The sequence below is a fragment of the Diadema antillarum genome, unplaced genomic scaffold, assembly GCF_040938485.1.
Source record: "Diadema antillarum isolate AM-2024a unplaced genomic scaffold, OU_Dant_1.0 scf00000231, whole genome shotgun sequence".
Lineage (NCBI taxonomy): Eukaryota > Metazoa > Echinodermata > Echinoidea > Diadematoida > Diadematidae > Diadema > Diadema antillarum.
This window is the reverse complement of record NW_027271120.1, coordinates 286,551-307,059: the sequence shown is the minus strand read 5'-3', so window position 1 is coordinate 307,059 and position 20,509 is coordinate 286,551. Positions and strand designations below refer to the sequence as shown.

The window sequence follows — 20,509 nt, the reverse complement described above, 5'->3', positions numbered from 1 at the left end:
AAGGTTAAGGGTCAAAGGCCAGGTTTCAATGCCCCCCCCCCCCCAAAAAAAAAAAAAAAATCCATTTTGTACCGTCATTACACTCTTTCTTCATACCTTGGAAATTACTCAATGCATAAACTTATAAAAAGGTCTGTCAGAATTCAAGTAAAAATTCTCAATTCCCCAAATATGTGTACCTGCGCTCTTAGAAAATTAAAGCAAACCCAGTTCAAGACATTTCTGACAAACCTGTCATTTCAATATTTTGCCAGTTATGTGAAACTGTCATGGATCACACATTGTGAAGACATTGTACTATACGCCTATTGGAAGAATCATGCATTATGGCGGAGGCATCAGTCGCCATAGCGACATTTCTAGTTTCTTGATGTATATCATATTGTATTGAATTCGAAAAAAAGTATGATGTTATTTGAAATATGATGTAATACGTGTACAGATGAAAGAGAATAATGAATATCCCAGAGAGGGAGAAAAAAGATTGAAAAAAAGTTCCACAATTATTGAATACTCTTTTCATTTCACATAGTTTTACTAACCTTATTCTTTGATACCAAAGAGAGTGTGTATATGCTTTTGTCCAAAAATGAAAAAAAAAATGAATTGAAAGAAAAAAAAGAAATCTGCAGTCGTGAACGCATATTGCTCCCTGTTCCTCGATGTGGGTTTGCTCACGGAATACTTGTGCATTTCTCAACCTTTCGATTGAAGGCCTAAAACAAATACGTTATTACTGACATCACAAAACCCAAATGGTTTGTCTTTCGTTTTGTTAAACTCTAAGGGTACAGCCATAAAAAAGGAGGTAAAGAGATGGGAAACCTTTCGAAAGGGGAGCCACTTTCGTGGGAGCGGACAAAGAAATACACTGACTATGTACGGAAACATGGCGTGCAACAATTCATTCACGGGTATAACCGACTAAAGAATCGCCCTCCGGATCCGCTTCTGTGGGGAGACGAGGTACGTATCACATCGATAGTGTATAACCATGGAGCTAAAGCTTCATGGTATTAGATCCATGGTATAAGTGAAACTCCTCTGCGTGGTCGATTGAACAACTTCTAGCAAATGTAAATGGCATATCCAGAAAAATAGAGAGACGGAAGTCTCTATAGCCGCATTCACACAGACAAAATTTGCAGCATATCCCACTAATTTGCCCCGTTGTGAATCATTAGAATCGGACGGAAAAAGTATAAGAGAAAGTTATAAAATCTTAAAGGACCTATACATGTATGCGATGATAATCATAGTAACATGGAAACATGTAAGTTATGTTCAGTTTATTTTATTCTTCTTTTTTTTTGGGGGGGGGGGAGGTGCATACCAATATCCTTTGTCAATAACCTATGAGTATTTTAGCAATGATAGACAGATATGTTATTAACAGAATCTTGGTCTTGGAGGGTTTTATTGACGTATCTAAGTAATCTGAAGAAAAATAGGAGAACAAACTTATACAGAGTATATATGGCGAAACTTTACGTATAATTCACTTTGGCTATAAAAGTGATGCTGAGGGTACATCGTGAATGAACATAGGTCAACACGTACTTGCATTGAGCCGTTTATCTCAAATCAAGTACATAAATGCTGTTTCATCATCATCAGCATCATCGTCGTCGTCGTCTTTGTCTCACAAGTCTGCCATTCACTTGTACATATATCTTCTCTCAATTTCTCTCCTTGACATGACTTCAAGAAAGTAAATCTTATTGGGATTACTGTCTTGACATAAATTATTCTTGAAACATCACGATTAAGAACAGATGAATCTTCAGGACGAGTTTGCATTCTTTCTTGTTTCTTACACAAACCATTTCGAAACCTTGTTTATTGCAGACTAATAGAGCTGATCGAAAGGCAATCAAATCATCACTTCATGTAATTTGTCATATAGCAAACATATAAAAAGCGAGTGTCAATGTTCGATATGTATATATATATATATATATATATATATATATATACACTGCAAAAAGTCCGGTGTTAAATAGTGAACACCGAGCTGGTGTTGAATTTTCGGTGCTCATTTATGGTGTTAAATTAACACCTACGGGTGTCATTTCCAAATTTTAAACTGTTTTTTGAAGAGTTTCTTAGTAACTGCACTTCTTGTTGATTTTTAATTTAAACAAGACGATCAAGAATTTTACATTAAAATACTAGATTTTTGAAAAAAATTTGAAAATAAATTTACACCAAAGTAACACCAGATGGTGTCGTCCCTTATTGAAGCTGGACGGGTGTTAAACCATTGATATCAACACCAGCAAATATCAAATCAACACCATGTGATGTCATTTTTGAATTGACACCAGTACAGTGTCAAAATAACACCAGGTACAGTGTCAAATTAACACCACGAAGTGTCAGGTGAACACTTTTCAACACCATCACAGTGCATTTTTAACACCTGTGGGTGTGGTCCTTTATTGAAGTTTGATCGGTGTTAGATTTAACACCCGTGGTGTTAAATCTAACACCGCTGCTTTTACAGTGTATATATATATATATTTATATATTTATTTATACCATTATGTGTCTGTATGATATACATGTAGATATACATACATGCATACACACATATATAATTCATATGATTATAAACATATAACATTACACAACGTACACGTTTTCTTTCTATAATGATTATCTTTACTAAAGACATCTGTTTTCTTAAATTTGTTATTCATCCGCCTATCTGTATTTTCCCACCAGATTGAGCACACCCTCATAAGATTCGACCACGAGGCCGCGAGTGCTCGCGTGCTATTGGAATCTGACAAGCTTCTAGCCGTCCTGCGGCGGCGGAGCGAAAAGTAAAGATAGAGATTTTTTTTGTTCGTTTTTCACTATCTATCTATTTATCACAAAAATATAAGCAAAGCCTTACACAAGCCATCCTCACTTTAATACTGACAGGTTGTCAGTTTTTGTTTTTATTTAGCTATATTATTTAAGCATAAATGCAATTCAATGTGTAGATGTTTTTGGCATAAAAGCGTAAAGAATCATCAATTTCTATACGAAACTTTATCAACCATGATCAAATAAATAATTTGGCAGTTGTAACTGTCTCACCCTAATACTATATCATTACAGTCAATCTGCGCCTAAAGGTTCAGTTTCAAAATGCAAATGTTAATTGGCAGCATGCCCATTACTAAAAAGTTACGGCACTCTATACTATATATCGTAGGAGAAAGAGAAGAAGCATCACATACTCCTTAGGAGGCAGCTTGAAAGGGCGATGGAATTCAGACTGCCAAACAAACATTTGGACAAAAACAAACAAACAAACAAACGATTATCACAACAAAATTAAAACTTCAACCGCTTTTTTTTTTTATCTGACTGGCTAGCTGTGACTTGGCTTTGACCAGGGAGGTGGGAAGTACCTCCTTGCTTTGACTGACTGATACCTCCGCCGCCAATCTGGTGACGCTGTGGGATCACTGAAGCAAAGGTGACAGTGTATACCCACAGTTCCTATTCCTATGCAGGATTAGTCTTCCTTTGTTAAAATCCAGATTGCTTCTCTGACCTAATCTCTGCCGAAGGTAAACTTTCGGGTCAATTACGTGGACATCGTAAAGTAAGGATCATCTTCTGATTCAAAGCCTATATGCAATCCTGCTGGAATAAAGGACTGTCGTTAAGCACTGTCGCCTACACTTATCTACGCTCTAATGAGCCTAAAGTACCACCAAACAGGCAGCGAAGACGTTGAAAAATAATTCGGCTTGAGAAAGTCCGCAGTATTGCATAATATAGTTGACGAAAGCCTGCTAGTCATGTAAATTATATCAGTTGGTTGAAACTTTAATTTTGTTGCGATACATCTCTTCCCAACCGATGTAATTTTTCTGCTACAAACACGTGTTTTTTTCCTTATGTGTTTTGTTATACAAACAAATGAAAAACATGAATACACTCTACCCCTCCCCCCCCCCATAACACACTTTCTCTTACTGAACACTGCTCAAGGAGAAATTCCGCACGTACTTTAATGTGTTGTCATTCCATTGGCTTGCATGCCCAGTATCAACCTTGTTGTACTCAGTTTCGTTGACAAGCCCTCTGAAACGGTGTAAAGAACTCATAAACCATGTAAACAATGTATAAAAGGGAATTGTGAAACAGAAATGCAATATCATTATTATCATCTTTTATGGATTCGGTGACAGAAATTATCATGTCAGTCCATTCAATTGAGTATATGAATATAAGAACGACCCAAGTCCATGGAAGACCATTTCGAGTAAACTAAAAAAAAAACTTCATATCTTTTTTGTTTGTCCAATAATATTCTATTTAACTGTGATGGGAAGGCAACATTGTATATACAAATTAGAACATATATTATTATGACAATTAACATTAACATTAATTGTGGAGAGGCCATTTTGTGTGATGGACTTGGGTCGTTCTTTGATTCATATGGACTTGGGTAGTTCTTTGATTCATATACATGATATTCTGCTATAGAGATGAGAGAAGGACGAGAGAGGGCGCTATAATATGAATGAAAGAATGACCCAAGTCCTTCATTCTTACATTCATATAAGATTTAACTCATTTATTTCAGGCACTTCCGGGGGTAATTAGGATTTATCATTTATACACAAGATGAGTCCATGTATAAGCTACAATTTCCCATGTCAAACTGAATTTGGCCAAAAATTGGACTTGGGTCGTTCTTATATTCATATACTCAATTGTCAGTGTGTACGTTTGATACGCTATGATTACAATGAAATGGCATAGGGCAATCATTCACGTATATATAGAGAATGATAACTTTTATTATGGATAGTGAGTCGGTCTGGGGCCCGGAGTACGCAAACTACGTCGTGGAGAGTACACCTCCAAAGCCATACGGTGGTCATATCGCCCAGCTTAACACAGTGGAGGCAAACATGAAAGCAAGGTATTAGATGGTTATCAATCAATCACATACCATAACTGATAATACACACATGCACACACACACACACACACACACACACACACACACACACACACACACACACACACACACACACACATACACACACACACACACACACACACATGTATATATATATATATACAGATATTTATGATATGTATTCATTTATTCATTTTGTTCATAGTCATATTATATATAGCATATATATACATATATATATATATATATATATACCGATATTTATGATATGTATTCATTTATTCATTTTGCTCATAGTCATATTATATATAATATATATTATATATATATATATATATATATATATATATATATATATATACTATACAGTTGTAGTATGTATATATATGACATAATACTGTGTATATATATATATATATATAGAGAGAGAGAGAGAGAGAGAGTATATAGAGAGAGAGAAAGATAAAAGAATTGGAAAAAGAGAAACGTCATATTTTGATGAACAAAAGCTGTCAATATTTCAAAGATGGGACACAATTCCTATAAAAAGGAGTCTTTTTAATCTTCTCCCTGCTTTTGTCGTTCCTTGTCGCATCTGTCACATACAATGCAGCACACCCAGTGTGCACATACACTAAAGACCTTCGTGTGTTCAGTAATGATGATACTTTTACATCTCTCTTTATTATGTTTCAGGAGACAGCAACTTTTGGATTCTCTTGATGCAGAGAAGGGAGAAACTACGGTTACTATCACCGCGTTTCCAAGGTGACTATGTAATATTAAAGGCATAATTTACCATTTGTGACCGTGCATCACAAAAAAAAAACAAAAAGTCGCACCCCCTGATTTCGCGTGAGGACTCTTATATAGGCTTTATTGTAATGTTATATGGTGGGATGTTTGGTGATACACCTGACCTACACATATGCATCAAAAGTGATATTTTGAACATTTTTATATCGCCGTTCCCAAAGGTAAACAGGACCTTTAAACGTCCAACCATTCTGATGTTTTTTTTACGTCTATGTCTGTGTCTGTATTTGTGTCCGTGTGTGTCTGTTTTCTACTAGCTTGTTGTATACCATGAAGATCAAGAATTCATGTCTGTCGTTGTCATTGCACAAGCATGAATAGCATCATGTTGTCTGTGGTATGCCACCTATATATAAAAACAAACAAGCATAACAATAATAATAGATATAATAATATTATATCTATTAGAGGGGGAGGCGGTGGTGGTGTTGGTGCTCTGGTCTAACGGCGTTTTGAATTTGTGCCTTTTGTTCACCCACGCATGTCCTCTGGAGTGTTCGTTAATCCGTGCAAAGAGGGTGATGTATAATGCCTATTCGGCATACACTCCAATCCTGCGAAAATACACCATTATCACACAAAAGTGTTAAGCCTTCATCATAAAGTAAAAGCCCTGTGATTTGCGTACACGTTCCACACCGCGTAGTATGTTTGTTCTGGGGCGTCACTAGCATTTTTTTCAAGGGGGTGCATTTTGACACTAATTAATGTAACCTGTGAGACTTTTTTTATTTGATTTATTGGCTCCTGTGTCATCATGTGCATATACATATACACTATACATTGTACATATTATACATGCGATTGTATACATACACGAATCTGCGCGATGAAGAACTATACTGGGGTACATTATGTGACGGTGTGAGATCCTCGGCGAGGGAGCGAAGCGACCGAGCGGGGGAGGGTGTGGGAGGAGGATACCGCCACTGTATATACCACCACCACAATCGGTAGCCAAACTGCAGAAGCGCGCACTCACGCCCAGCGACCAAGCACCACCACTGTCCCATACAAAACCGACAGGATGACAGCGAAAGTGCAGCAGACCACTATCACACGATACTTCACTTTTCATACATTCAATTCAATGAACATTCCTCTCCCATAATGGCACTCATAGACCACATGAGGTACACGAAATCGCCGCCAATGGTTGCAGCACACTAGACGAGTTTCAACATTTATAGAAAAGAAAGTCACACAACTCAGACGAGAAAAAGTAACACATTGGTAGCGAACTTGGTAGTCTATCTATATGGGGTTCGCAACTGTCAGATTTTCATCTCTAAATGTGAGGATGTTAATTACTATGTAAAAACCTTTTTCAGGATACGCGTGAGACATCTTTTCACACATACATTATTGGGGTATCTTACCATGAAGTCCCCTTCGGATACCATTCTTGCTAACTGAAATCTTCATTGGATACGAATCACTGTTTTCAGCCCTGGGTTTAATTAATGGAGAGCACATGTTATCACTGTTTATAAGGAAATACAGGCATAAAAGAACTTTTACAGATTCTGGGGGTCATATTGAATATCTCAAAATCTTCAAGGATACAAGAGTTGCATCATCCAGAATCGGATTCAGTATCCTGACAGGGTAAAAAACCATTTCTTTGTTTGAAATACTGTATCTCAAAATCTTCAAGGATACAAGAATTGCATCATTCACAACCAGATTCAGTATCCTGAAAGGGTAAAAAAAAAAGAAAAAAAAAAGAAAAAAAACATTACTTTGTTTCACTTGAATGTCTTAAAACTTTCGAGGATGAAATAGCAGGATCATAGAGATTCTGATTCAGCACCCTCAAAGAGTTAAATCATTTTTTTTTCACCGTTTATAAGGAAATTTTATGGGATTTTAGGGGGTTGTTTTGTTTTCTATTTTTGAGTCATTTTGAATATCTCAAAACTCTCAAGGTTGAAGAGTCACATCATCCAGATTCGGATTCAGCACCCTCGATATACAGTAAATCCACTATTAAAAAAAAAACACCCAGACTTCTACCGACTACCAGTGGGTGACGCCATTTGGATGGACTTTCACTCCCATGCCTTTATAGCCATTCTCCACTGTGACAAACTGGTCTCAAGTTATAGTCACAGGGTGTAGAATGTAAAACCCTGTAAGCTACGGGGTCAAAAAAGGCTATTTTAAGTGCTACAACCGTTTTCGTCAGATTTGATTAATTATTGGCATATCACGCACGTAGACCGAGTACTACGGTCAGTGATGCTATCGTAATCGTAGCTATACCAGTAATGTTATGTAGCCGTAGCTATCGCTCCTTCCATTCAGCAGCTTAAAAGGCTTTTCTTTTCTCAAAATATAGTTGACAATGAATTCAGATTTTAGAGGAAATGCAACAGATTCGACGAATTTGTCGAAATATTTTGATTTGATGCGCGAAGACCAAATGAACACTCTGTGAAATTGATTCTCAAACATCACGCTTTGAGGTACATTTTAAAGTGCATTAGCCTTCTAAATTAGCATTGTCTATTGTTGTGTTTGTGTTTGTTGTTGTTGTTTTTATTTCAAAATCACAGTGCATTCTGGTGAAAAGTAATCAAAAAATTTGTGCGAGTATCTGTGCTGTGACTTACGAATATATAATAGTCCGACCAAATATTATGCATAATGAGGTCTGTTTGTGTTTTGCTTAAATCCAAAGGTTATTCTCTCCATACTTAGTGATCCCGAAAATACGTCAATGTACACTCATCGAAAAAAAGAAAGCAAACGCTTTTTCAAGTTTATATTTCTCATAGAATATTTGTGCTAAAAGCTAATGTATTATATACCAAATCAAAGGTAATTTAATTGGCTATCAACCTGGTAGGTCAACAAAAAGGGAAATTTTACGCATGAGTGAACACCTTTGTTTTTCTCTTCCAGGGCACAAAAGTAAAAATTGCAAAACTGAGCAAGTTGTCATTCATGCGTATGTGCTTTCCCATAGAACAATAAGAACAAACAACAAATTTCACACAAAACGAAACATGAATCAAGTTGCAAAAATAAACCATTGATCTCTATGATATCTTTAAAGCCAAAATGATCAATGAAGGCTAAGAGTAATGGAGTAAAATAAAGAAGCTTTTGTCAAATCTAAATTCAAATGAAATAAGAGAAGAAGTAATAATTAACAAAAATTGATAGAAATTTGAGCTTTTTTTTCAAATTAGGAAACTGTAAATAATATTTGGTTCTTGAATTTGTCTCATGAATTCTTAAATCACTAGATTAACAGAAATAGATAACAAAATTCTGCTCATTTAATCATCTTTATGCTTATTATTCCCTATGTCATGTGAAGTTTGACTTGACAGAAAATTCTTATTTCCCCCTTTCGTTTACCACTTTGCTTTTTTTAGAGACTATAAAGAGATAAAGAGAACAATAACTTATTTTTATGTTATCTTAATTATCATTATGTCTCTCATTGTGTTAAACTGGTCTTTTGTTGTCAAAGTTATCGTGAAGGGCATTTGCAAATGAAATTTAACATGTCAATTTTTGCAATTTTTACATTTGTGCCTTGGAGGACAAAAACGAATGTGCTCACTCATGTGTAAGGTTTTCTTTTTAATCAACCTATTAGCTTAATAGCCAATAAAATTACCTTTAATATGGTATATGATACATTGATTTTCATCAAAATCTTCTTCGAAAAATATGACCTCAAAAAAGTGTTTAGTTTGTTTTTTGCTGAGTATATAACTACACAATTATGACGAGCATTTTTTAAATCTACAATCTGTTTGAACGTGCATGTACTTTTTTCATGTGTATTGCCCATTTCCTGGAATGTATCTCTTCTTCTTTTTCTTTTTCCTTTTTCTTTTTTTGTTTTTCAGACTTGGCTGTCTAGATTCGACGTTTCCGCCATGCCAAATGACGGAGAAATCTATCACCAAATCCATCTTCGTTCCGGACCAAACCATCCACTCATCGCATCCACGATTCAGGTATCTTCATGTGGTGCGCCATTTTTGTTGCATTTTCTCTATTATATGCTGATACTGAGAGGGGAAGATGGGCAACGAAAACGTAGGTAGAAATTTAACATCGGTGTAATATGAAATATGAGGTTTCAATACATTGAGCACAGTAAGCATGAGTCTAACTTTGGCCTGTAATGATTGCAGGTGATAGGTGAACTTGGTCTAATAAAAAAAAATAAAGAAATGGCAAAACAAAGTCTATGTAACAAATTAATGAACACAAATATCAAGTTTACCCCAATTTTCTATGCTATTATAAAGATGTATAACTTTGCTGATATACACCGGCTTTCACCATTGTTATCATTGTTCAGATAACTATTCGAGTATTCTGCAAAAATGAGTACATTATCCTTGTATATTACACGGATATCAGTTTAGTTCTGAGGGGTTGCTTTCAGTATGGAGCAATTCGTTTTAGAAAGAATTCGCAATTTGGAATTTTTTATTATGTTTATACTGGCAAATCTACATTATTATATTGTGTTTGCTTCAATATTTGATCAACTTGGTGAAAATTGGCTGAATCGCTAAACATTCAATAAAGTTTATGAGGTGCTGAGGATCGAGTCGTAGCATGAATGACATCTTTAAAGATAGCCAGATATTTGTTGGATGTTAAATGAGTAAAAAGAACTGCGCTTGCTTAATGAGTAAATCTGATTCTAAATCTTGTTTTGTAAAAGACATCTTTTTTCTTTTTTCTTTTTTTTTCTTTTTTTGCTTTGCTTTACTTAATTCTATTTTGTTTACTTCTATTTTATTTGATTTTATTTCCACAGCTCGAATAAAAACAAAACACGAAGCATGAAAAGCATCATTGACTGATATACCAAAGGATTTTACAATTGTTTATACATTATTATATGAACTTTTTTACGATATATTTATTTCGAGGCTTAAAAGAAAAACCCATCCACATCCACATTTAATTTAAGCTGATTTGGACGAAACCAATCATTGACAAAACGATGTTCATAATCTAAAGTTTAACAAAGAAACGTTTTCGTCATTACAAAAAAAAAGAACATGAATTAATACAAGTAAATAAGATATCTTCCTCTAACAACATTCCCCTTCTCGGACCCTGCAAATCTCCCCAGGGTCTCTGAAATTATCTACCTCCATGACATACAGTTTTTGCACACCTGTCGGAACTCTTCTACATAATATACGCTCTTTTATATTTCATTTGTTTTATGCAGAACGCTTACCGAGAATATCCGAAAAAGAAGGGGAGAAAAAGTGTGCATCAACGTACCCAGTAAGAGGAAACATGGTGTTCTGTCAAAATCGACGTTTTGCAGATTGATAAAATAGATATGCCAAGTGTCGGTTGACTCCGATGAGTTTCCAGCATAGTTTATTCAGTTTATTTGTTTGGTTTTTTGTTTGTTTGTTTGTTTTTCGTTTGTTTGTTTGTTTTGTTTGTTGTTGTTTCGTCTGATTAAGTTGGTTTTGGTTTGGTTTCCATTAAAAAAGAGCACATAAATACCGGGTCACTTGTCATGTACGGCCTATTTATACCTTAATGTACTGTATAAGTGGTTTCTTTCGCGGTGGTTTTATTTTTCGCGCTTTTCGCGCTTTGAGGTTGAACCACGAATTTAACATTACGCGAAAATGTTTTGAACTCGTGGCTTGTTATAACGCTATCATTACCGACCGCGAATTTAAACACACGCGAAAAAGTCGGCACCGATGGAAACCGCGAAAGTTTCTGTACGTGAAAGAAACCACTTTTACAGTAATCATCATGTGGTCATAATACGCGAATGCATATTCGTACGAATGTTGTCTGTTAACATTATTATTGTCCCGTTCATTTTTCCCTCTTTTATTAACTGTTAGGATAATTTAGATCTGAATGTGCATGTTGCTTCACTTAGTATGAAGAGAAAAAAAAAAATGTTTCGGTTTGTATTTCCGGGTACCTGTGTTGTAGTCATCTGCTAAAGACAGTGACAAAGCGATGATTTGAATATAATAGAACAAATCAAACCTCTGCTCCTCATTTTCCATAAAATTCTGCACAGTTTATAGGGACGTAAACACGCCGGCCCCTTTCACGGAGAATTCCCTCATTGAGTGCGATGACGAATCGACCAGGGGGGCCAAGCCGGATCACGTGTACATGGACAGCATGGTGTTCGGTATGGGCTGCGGCTGCCTCCAGGCGACCATTCAGGCAGCCACCCTGCCCGAGGCACGGGTCCTCTACGATCAGCTGACCGCTATCACTCCGATCATGGTATTCAAAATTATAGATAATAACTATTATGGTCATTATCATCCCTATTCGCTGGAGAGAAAAATGAAACTTACACGGCATCAAATCCGCCTTGGTCACTAACGGCAAACGCCCGTTTCGTGTTATTTACCTCATTTGCCTCGTTTGCCCAATTGTTCAGCGATCTCCACTCTCACTTTATAACCATTCGGTTTTTATGTATTATCGAAACTAGACGAAGTTAAAATTTGTACAAATGTTATAAAGAATTCGTCCATATTATATTTTCTTTGTGTGTGTGCATGAATGTGTATACCAAAACATTCATTCTTATGGTACAGAGTATACGAAAGAGTACAATGATCGCCTTTATTCCGTCATGTTTGTGCGGAGTAACAGGATACATACCATCATAATTCAGCCACAAACTAATCAATGTATCTGACAATATGCGTTTAAAGTGAGTATGATCCTACTTATATGCAATTACGATACGAATCGGTTCACTTAAAAGGCTTATTGTAGACGTCACAGAAATTTAATCACAGGTTTGCTATCCACTGTTGACTCGCTATACTTAATTATTAAATTGTTCTTATAACCTATACAGATGGCATTAGCAAATGCCACTCCATTTTCCAGAGGTTTACTTACGGACGTCGAATGTCGCTGGGATATCATCTCGGCCGCGGTCGACGATCGGACGAAAGCAGAACGAGGTTTAGAAGTAAGTCTATAGGCTCGATTACCCAGCCACTTCAACGGTATAGTGCTATCGTGTAACACTGTCGCAACACTCATTAGACTTATACCCAACTTAGTTACGTAATCATAAGACGCAAAAGTAATTTTGCTCATCGTACAACGATGATATTGACATGCGTGCATACACATTATACTGATGTACCAAAATTTGGTATTGATGTAAATTGGTGATGCTGTTTATTACTCTTTCACTTCGGACATTTTGCCTTATCGTGTGTAAGAGACCAAAAAAAAAAAAAAAATGACACCGACCAACTCGCAAAATGCAAGCTATTACTTCCGTAATACACCTCACAACTTCAAAAAAGACATACTGCAAACAGCCGAAAATGAAAAATGTTTTATAAGTATATAGTTGCTATAATATGTGTCGAACTCACGGCATACAACTGTCCTTAGTAACAAATTTAATTGTATACAAATATATTAATTTTGTGGGAGTTTCTATTCACTTTGTCCTTATTCTTAATTGTGTCGGGGTATTTTTTGTTTGTTTGTGTGTGTGTGTGTGTGTGTTTGTTTTTTGTGGTTGTTTTTTAATCTAGGAAACTGGCCGGGAGATTCCGACTTCCCGTTTCCATGCCGTCGAATACTACATTTCACCTGACGGAGAGCAATACAACGACAACGAAATCGTCGTCGACGAGGACCTTCTACAAGATATGCTGGACGCAGGTATGGTTGGTGTATGTTTGTATTTTTATGTTTAGTATCACTCATATTTATATATATATATATATATTCATAAACTTTATGAAAACATATAAATGTTTCCCAATGAAGTATTACCGATACATTTTACTGTTAATTATAAACAAACAGAAAATGCAAATAAAAACATTCAGGTATAGATAAAGAGCTTTCTAAACATATCCAATGTGGTGTCTAATAGTTGTATTTACCTGTGACAGTGTCGACGACAGGCTGTCATCTTACTCAAACGATGATTTTTTTTTATAACATCATTATGTTATAATATCTATCATAACATCATTGTATTCAAAATTAGAAGCCATATAAGAAATCTCTTGCAGTTACAGTTGTACTTGAAACTTCAGCTCCAAAACAGAAAGATGTGCTCTTTGGTTATCGGGGCGCAAAGTTTCAGTGTCACGTCAGACTTCAATCGTCAATAGTCTATATTTGGTTTGGTCTTTTCTTCGTTTTGAATCATCAGGCGTCGACCTTCAGCTCGCCAAGCACGTCGCGCACCTGTTCATCCGGGACCCTCTCGCCGTGTACGAGGAGCTGATCGACCAGGACGACGAAATCGATACAGATCACTTCGAGGTACAGAATATACATGTATCATTGCACTGTAAGCAATGAGGGGAATCGGTTGTCATGATAGCCTTCTTTAATCTCTCATGATCCAGAAACCATATTTTGGACTCATTTTTGGTTCAGCACCGTATCTCTTATTTTTTGAAATCATTTTTAGTTATCTATTTGTTTACTATTACTATTCGCTATCAGTTAGTCATAAGGTAGACTAACATGATATATTTGATTTCAGTCCTTTGGTGTTCGTATATCAATTATCTATTTTGCTTTCGTAATTTCCAAACGGATTTCAATTATTAAATTTATAACTGATTTTAGAACTGACAACGATATTTAGTAGTTTCAAGTTCCTGTTTTCCCTTCACTTGGCAAGATTTTGTAATTTTTTTTTTTGTCCTGAGTTTGTGCGGCTTTGATGGATAGTGCCTATAACCAGTTGCCAGTGCAAAGGGGGCAAGACAATAACTTCCTGAGCAATATACCCCTCCAAGCATATGAGGGGTCAAATGCATCATTAGCAGCACAGTTCAGGAACATTGATCGTGTTGATAGGGTCGTTCGTATACTGTTCATATTCGGAAACAGCGCCGGGAAATTGTCAAAGTAAGAGTAGGGATGTAACATGTCATCTCCAAACCAATTACTATAATTATATCAGGTATGTTGTTTTTTTTTTCGTGAGTAATTTGGAAATGTAGAAGTGTCCGTGACAGGATCTGACCTTGTTTTGTACCCTCTAGTGAGTGTAAAGAGAGAGTGTGAACATTTTCCAGACTGCATCACAGAGCTTCAAATGAACGGAAGCGAGCACTCAATTTTAGCTCGAAGAATTACAAGAGAAACGACGCTATATTTCGTTGTCTCCTTTAAGCGAAGCATAGAAAGAGTATTCCAGTGGTTATAATCATCAAAATAACCTTATGACACATTTGCAATGAATTCACGCTTCGTCTTAATTTTGACAGTTTATGTCTGTTTTTCTCAATGTTTTTTTTTTTTGTCTGTGAATTTAGCATTTATTGTTTACTTTCTGTCTTGGTCATTGTTTCTTTGTTTTGCCTTCTTTCTTTCCAAAGAACATTCAATCCACAGTATGGCAGACCATGCGATTCAAACCCCCTCCGGCTAATTCGGACATTGGATGGAGAGTAGAGTTTAGACCTATGGACGTGAGTCTGAAACCCAACAACCCGAAACTTTCCTGACTGTCATTGTCCTCAGGAGTGAATATATATGAATGTGGGTTAGCACTATATTGCTCCGACCCCTTCATGTATATATGTATATGGTATAAGTTTATATAATAATGATGGTAATAGTAATAATAATAATAATAATAATAATAATAATAATAATAATAATGATAATGATAATGATAATAATGATAATAATGATAATAATTACATCAATTTTTGTTGTCTCTGGGGCAAAGCTAGTATTTTATGGTTCAGATGGTTTGGTATGTAATTTTCAGTCTATAAAACGATGGCACTATGGTATAAGGTTTAATTGTGTAACTTCTATTTGCTATTCATTTAGAAAGACAGCCCGTCTCCTCCCGACTAACTTTGAGAATAGAGTCAGTAACCTTCAAAACATAAAAATGTGACGCGAGAGAAAAACAAAGATAATCATATACGCCATATTTCTAGGGGGTCACACCCTTGTGTTATGGTCGTACTTTGACAATCATGGTTGACATGTAGCGGGTTTTAGAGAGCGCCCCCCCCCCCCCACGTCACCCCGAAGAAAATATCTAGGAATGCCAATACAACCGTATATCGCCTTTTGTTTGCAAAGGAGAATAATTAACACAGGAATATTTCGTTGTTTTGTTTCAATGAGATGATAAGCTTTGGACGGAAATAAAGATCATACCGGACTGCATATTGATTTTATTCCTTGTGCAAACATGGCCAAATTAGATTCGTTTTCGAACTGTTTTTACTTTGTATCTATTTCTAATCTCTATAGGTGCAAATCACTGACTTTGAAAATGCTGCCTACGTCGTGTTCGTTGTTCTACTGACGCGGGTGATTTTAGCCTACAACCTCAATTTCCTCATCCCAATTTCTAAGGTAAGTGATGAGTGCAAGAATCACGATGAATGATTCATTCCTTTCTCTACCATTGTGCCTTCTGATTTGAATGAAGAGAATACCATTTGTAATCGGTCGTCAATTTCATTTCACCTTTCAGTCAAGTAATCATAATTGATATTACATAAGTGTTTCTTCTGAATAACCAGCTTTGTGTTACTGTCTAGTTCAGGTTTTTATGAAGCAGTGCGGAAGTTACAGATCCTTTAAAGAGAGAGTTATGGTGATGTTTATGTATAGATTTCTGAGCTTAACTTGCCAAAAGAATTATAGATCATTATGGCAATACTCATAAGGAGTTGAAAGCTTACCTTTCTTGCTTGACGAATAGCGAAGAGATTTCGTATGTAATGCTATGTTTTAGCCAATCAGTGGATGTGCCATTCAACACGTCATCACTGAAGTAGCCACCGGAAAGGACCGCTCTCGCGTCTTTACGTAATGCTATGAACAAAGAACTCTTTCTTGTTGGGACACGTACATGTAAACTGTGATTCCTTGGCATATTTTGTTTCTCTTTGTGTGTGTGTGCGTGCGTGCGTGCGTATGTGTGTGTGTGTTTTAGTTTCTTGTCCTTCCAAAACTGAAATAGGGATAAATTGACCAAGAGCAGAAGCTTGTTAATTTGTCACATTCTGTAATATTACAAGCATTAGACGAAATCAAGAGTCGGTATAAAGCCATCAACAACTCCACCTTGTTTTTATAGGGCTATAAGACACACTACGATAACATTATTACAACTGTCCTTTATTTCCCCCTTCCCCCCCCCCCTCCCTCTCTCTCTCTCCCTCACACACACACTCTCTCTCTCTTTCTCTCTCTGCTGTAGGTTATGGAAAATATAGAAAATGCCCAAAAGAGAGATGCCGTCCACACGCAGCTCTTCCACTTCAGGAAGGATATATGTGAGTTTTACTCCCAACATTATCTCTCATGGCACCCGGGGCTTGCGGCTAAAAGTTCCGGAAATATTGTTACGACTGTTTATACTTCGATACTTCATGACCATTACTGTACCGATGTCAAATCACCTCTACTATAAAACCGTAACTAATATCAAAACCAGCGGGAGATTTATCACGGCTTAACAGATACAGAAAGACATTTACCTGGTGGAAGACGGGAAGATCCATGGGAAGAAGAAAATTATAATGTTAAAAACGCTTTTATCAAAGGCTAGCAGGTCAAACAAACAGACCTTTCATTATTTTGACTTTCCCTGCATTACAAGATCTGACACAAGGCCGGTAGTATATTCTCTTCACCAATTCCCCCCATGCTTACAGTTTATGTTATTCACATGTATTGCATAAAATGCAATATTCTTATTGACAAAAAGTCACACACGTCATGGAAACACACATTGCTATCTGTCTGTCTCCCACACTCTCTCTTTCTCTCCCACACACACACATACACACACACACACACACACACACACACACACACACATACATTTTTATTATTTCTTGTTCATTTGATTTTGCCTTTGCACCTCCCCTTCTCCAACCACTTACCCCAACCCAACCCAACCCACCCCCCCAAAAAAAAAAATGATAAATACATAAATGAATGACAAATCAAAGCAGTCACTGGTAAAGAGCAGGCCAAGTCCAATAACAACAAGAACAACACCAACAACACTGACGAACGGTTCACAGACCACTTCTCCCTAATGGACGTCAACACCATCATCAACGGGGGATGTTCTCAAGGCAATGCGGAGGTAAGAGGAATGGTATAGTTTTAGTTAAGATAGATGATTCAAATTTTAACTTTTGGGGAGATAATTAAATACTACTGATGAAATATGAAAGAGGCATACAATTCTGAGAATAATTTAAAGTTTATTTGATGATGATCGGTTTTAAAATGGCTGAGATATCCAAAAACAAAGTGAAATAGAGTGATCCTGATAAAAGGCGGGTCCCATCTCTTATTAGGACTCCTTTCCTTTTTACTTTTCTTTTTTTATATCTCGGCCATTTTAGAACCAATTTCCATAAATAAACTTTGAATTCCTCTTTATTGTACGCTCTTTCATATTTCTTGAATGTTTTCTCATTATTCCCCCACCAAAAAAAAAAAAAGTTGAAAAAAATGAAACCCCATGTCAATCAAAACTATACCATCCCTTAAAGGTACCTAATAGGCCAGACATCGTCACACGTTGACGAACAAATGTTGGAAGGCATTAAAAATGATTACAATGTATGTGAGAAGACTGCGGCCTAGTGGATTAGGTTTAAGACTTGTTAAACCAGGATCCTGGTTGCGAATCCTTGGAGCAAAGATCCTGCGACAAAATGAGATGTTTTATCCAGCGTAAATCCTCTTAATCGGTAAAGATGGTCGACCTGACAACAATAGGCTAAAAGCTAATGGCAGTTCAATTTAAGGAAACGGTACTTACTTGGCAAGCTGCGATATATGATAATGATGATGATGATGATGATGATGATGATTGATTGATTGATGATGATGATGATGATGATGATGTGATGATGGTGATGACGATTTTTTTATCAGTATCGTTTTCATTACAATGATCACAATCGTCATAATTACTATGCACAAAATCTAGCTTTTGTGAGTGTGTGTGGGTTTTTTTTTTGTCCTCCTTTTGGAAGAAAACAAAAGTCTCAAAAACAAATTGTAAGACCAATGGATTCGCATGGTTGTTATACCTATTTATTGACTATTTCTTCTTCTGAAATATCTGTTAATTTTTGCAGAAATACTGTTACCATATTTTCAACAGACTCCTTTGAAAATCAGCCCTAGTTATGGATGATAGGACAATTGTTCTCATGAGTGGAGAATTGATTAAAAGAAATTACTATTCACTTATCAGAGACCTGATAGACATGCATGTTGTAATAACACTTTCCTGTTTAATCTTATTCTAGTTTGCTGCCATTTTGGTGCTTAAGTATTCATCTTTCTTTCCCTTTTTCGTTTCTTTTTTTTCTATCACATATATCTAACACCAACAATATCAACCGAACACAACTATGTATACTACAACCACCGCAACGTTGAAGTTTCCGGGACTCGTGCCGCTAGTACGAAAGTTCGTCGACACGGCCGAGGAGGTTGATGCGGACACGCGTGACACCATTTCTCTGTATCTCGAGCTTATCTCCGACAGGGCTGCGGGTACGTGACCAGTTATAGTTGCGTTGCTATGGCAACAGCCAGAAAAACAACCAATCGTGTACATGTCAAACAGCCGCTTGTTTGTTTGGTTGGTTGTTTACATCTTTGTTTTAAGCTCTTGCTGTTTTCGCTGTGCCTTTTTTTTTTGGGGGGGGGGGAACAATCAGGCAATTTTCCATGTTATAATTATTATTCAATTGTTATCGGATATCAATTATTACGTTATAAACATATCTTAGTATGATATCATGTCCCAAATTGACCTCAAGATCCCTTTACATAGTTTAGCTAATATTTTCAAGCCATGTTGTCATACACAAGCATATCAATTCTAGGCGTTGTCACAAGCCTCGAATTTTGACTTCCCATCGTGTCTTTGCGGGATCCACTCCAACAAATGACCCATGTTGTCTCTCGCTGCAGGCCGGCTTAAAACTGCAGCCACGTGGATGCGCGATTTCGTCAGGGCTCACCCAGATTACGAGCACGATTCCGTCATCTCAGCGCGTATCAACTACGAGCTCATTCGCCAGTGCGACCTCATCGGCAGAGGGGAGATTGACGCGCCCGAACTCCTCCACCGGACCGGAGTCTCGCGATCGTATCAGGAATAAGAACGTATGGCAATAACAAACTGTGAAATTTTGGCACAATGCCCTGAGGAAGTTTTGACGTCAAAGCGGAAGAACAAAAGTGCAAAGAAAGTGATTTGGTTGAAAATCTGGAATTCGATGTGTGTTCACAGATCAAATTAAAGTTTGAACTTTGAACTACCTGAATTAATTAAAGTTTTGGTATTTCAGGGTTGTTGTTGTTGTTGTTGTTGTTGCGTGGTTTTTTTTTTTCTTAACGAAGCGTGCTACTTTCATCTTTTGAATCGACATGTTATTATGTTTGAATCCGTAGTCTTTAACTAGTCCCATCTTATTGTCGAACCAGGGTTCTTCTGCAAGACAATGATGTTTTTTAATGTTTTGGATGTGCGGTCTGTTCTGGTTACAGTTCTGGTTACAAAGTGGGACAAATCGTATCTTATGGGAGAGTACAGATTCTGACATATTTGCTCATGCAAAAATCCATTACCAGCAACTCCATCAGGCTTTCAAGGTTTAAGGGTCACAATAATACGATTCGAATTACAAAAGAGAACTTCCGTATATTTTTTTCCCAAAATCATTCACTCGAGAAATAAACGAA

At 36.6% G+C, this 20,509-nt stretch overlaps 1 protein-coding gene across 1 annotated transcript; it reads left to right on the top strand.

The window, feature by feature from the left end:
- Positions 1–816: 816 nt before the first annotated feature.
- On the top strand, positions 817–19,926 carry LOC139724817 (glutamate--cysteine ligase catalytic subunit-like). The gene is made up of 16 exons (XM_071635941.1): positions 817–966; positions 2,728–2,828; positions 4,826–4,939; positions 5,636–5,707; positions 9,625–9,735; positions 10,977–11,035; positions 11,808–12,022; positions 12,612–12,728; positions 13,312–13,441; positions 13,944–14,056; positions 15,127–15,219; positions 16,025–16,129; positions 16,983–17,058; positions 17,743–17,879; positions 19,198–19,312; positions 19,736–19,926. The coding sequence occupies exons 1-16, from the start codon at positions 817–819 to the stop codon at positions 19,924–19,926; spliced, it is 1,899 nt and encodes a 632-aa protein (XP_071492042.1).
- Positions 19,927–20,509: the final 583 nt, after the last annotated feature.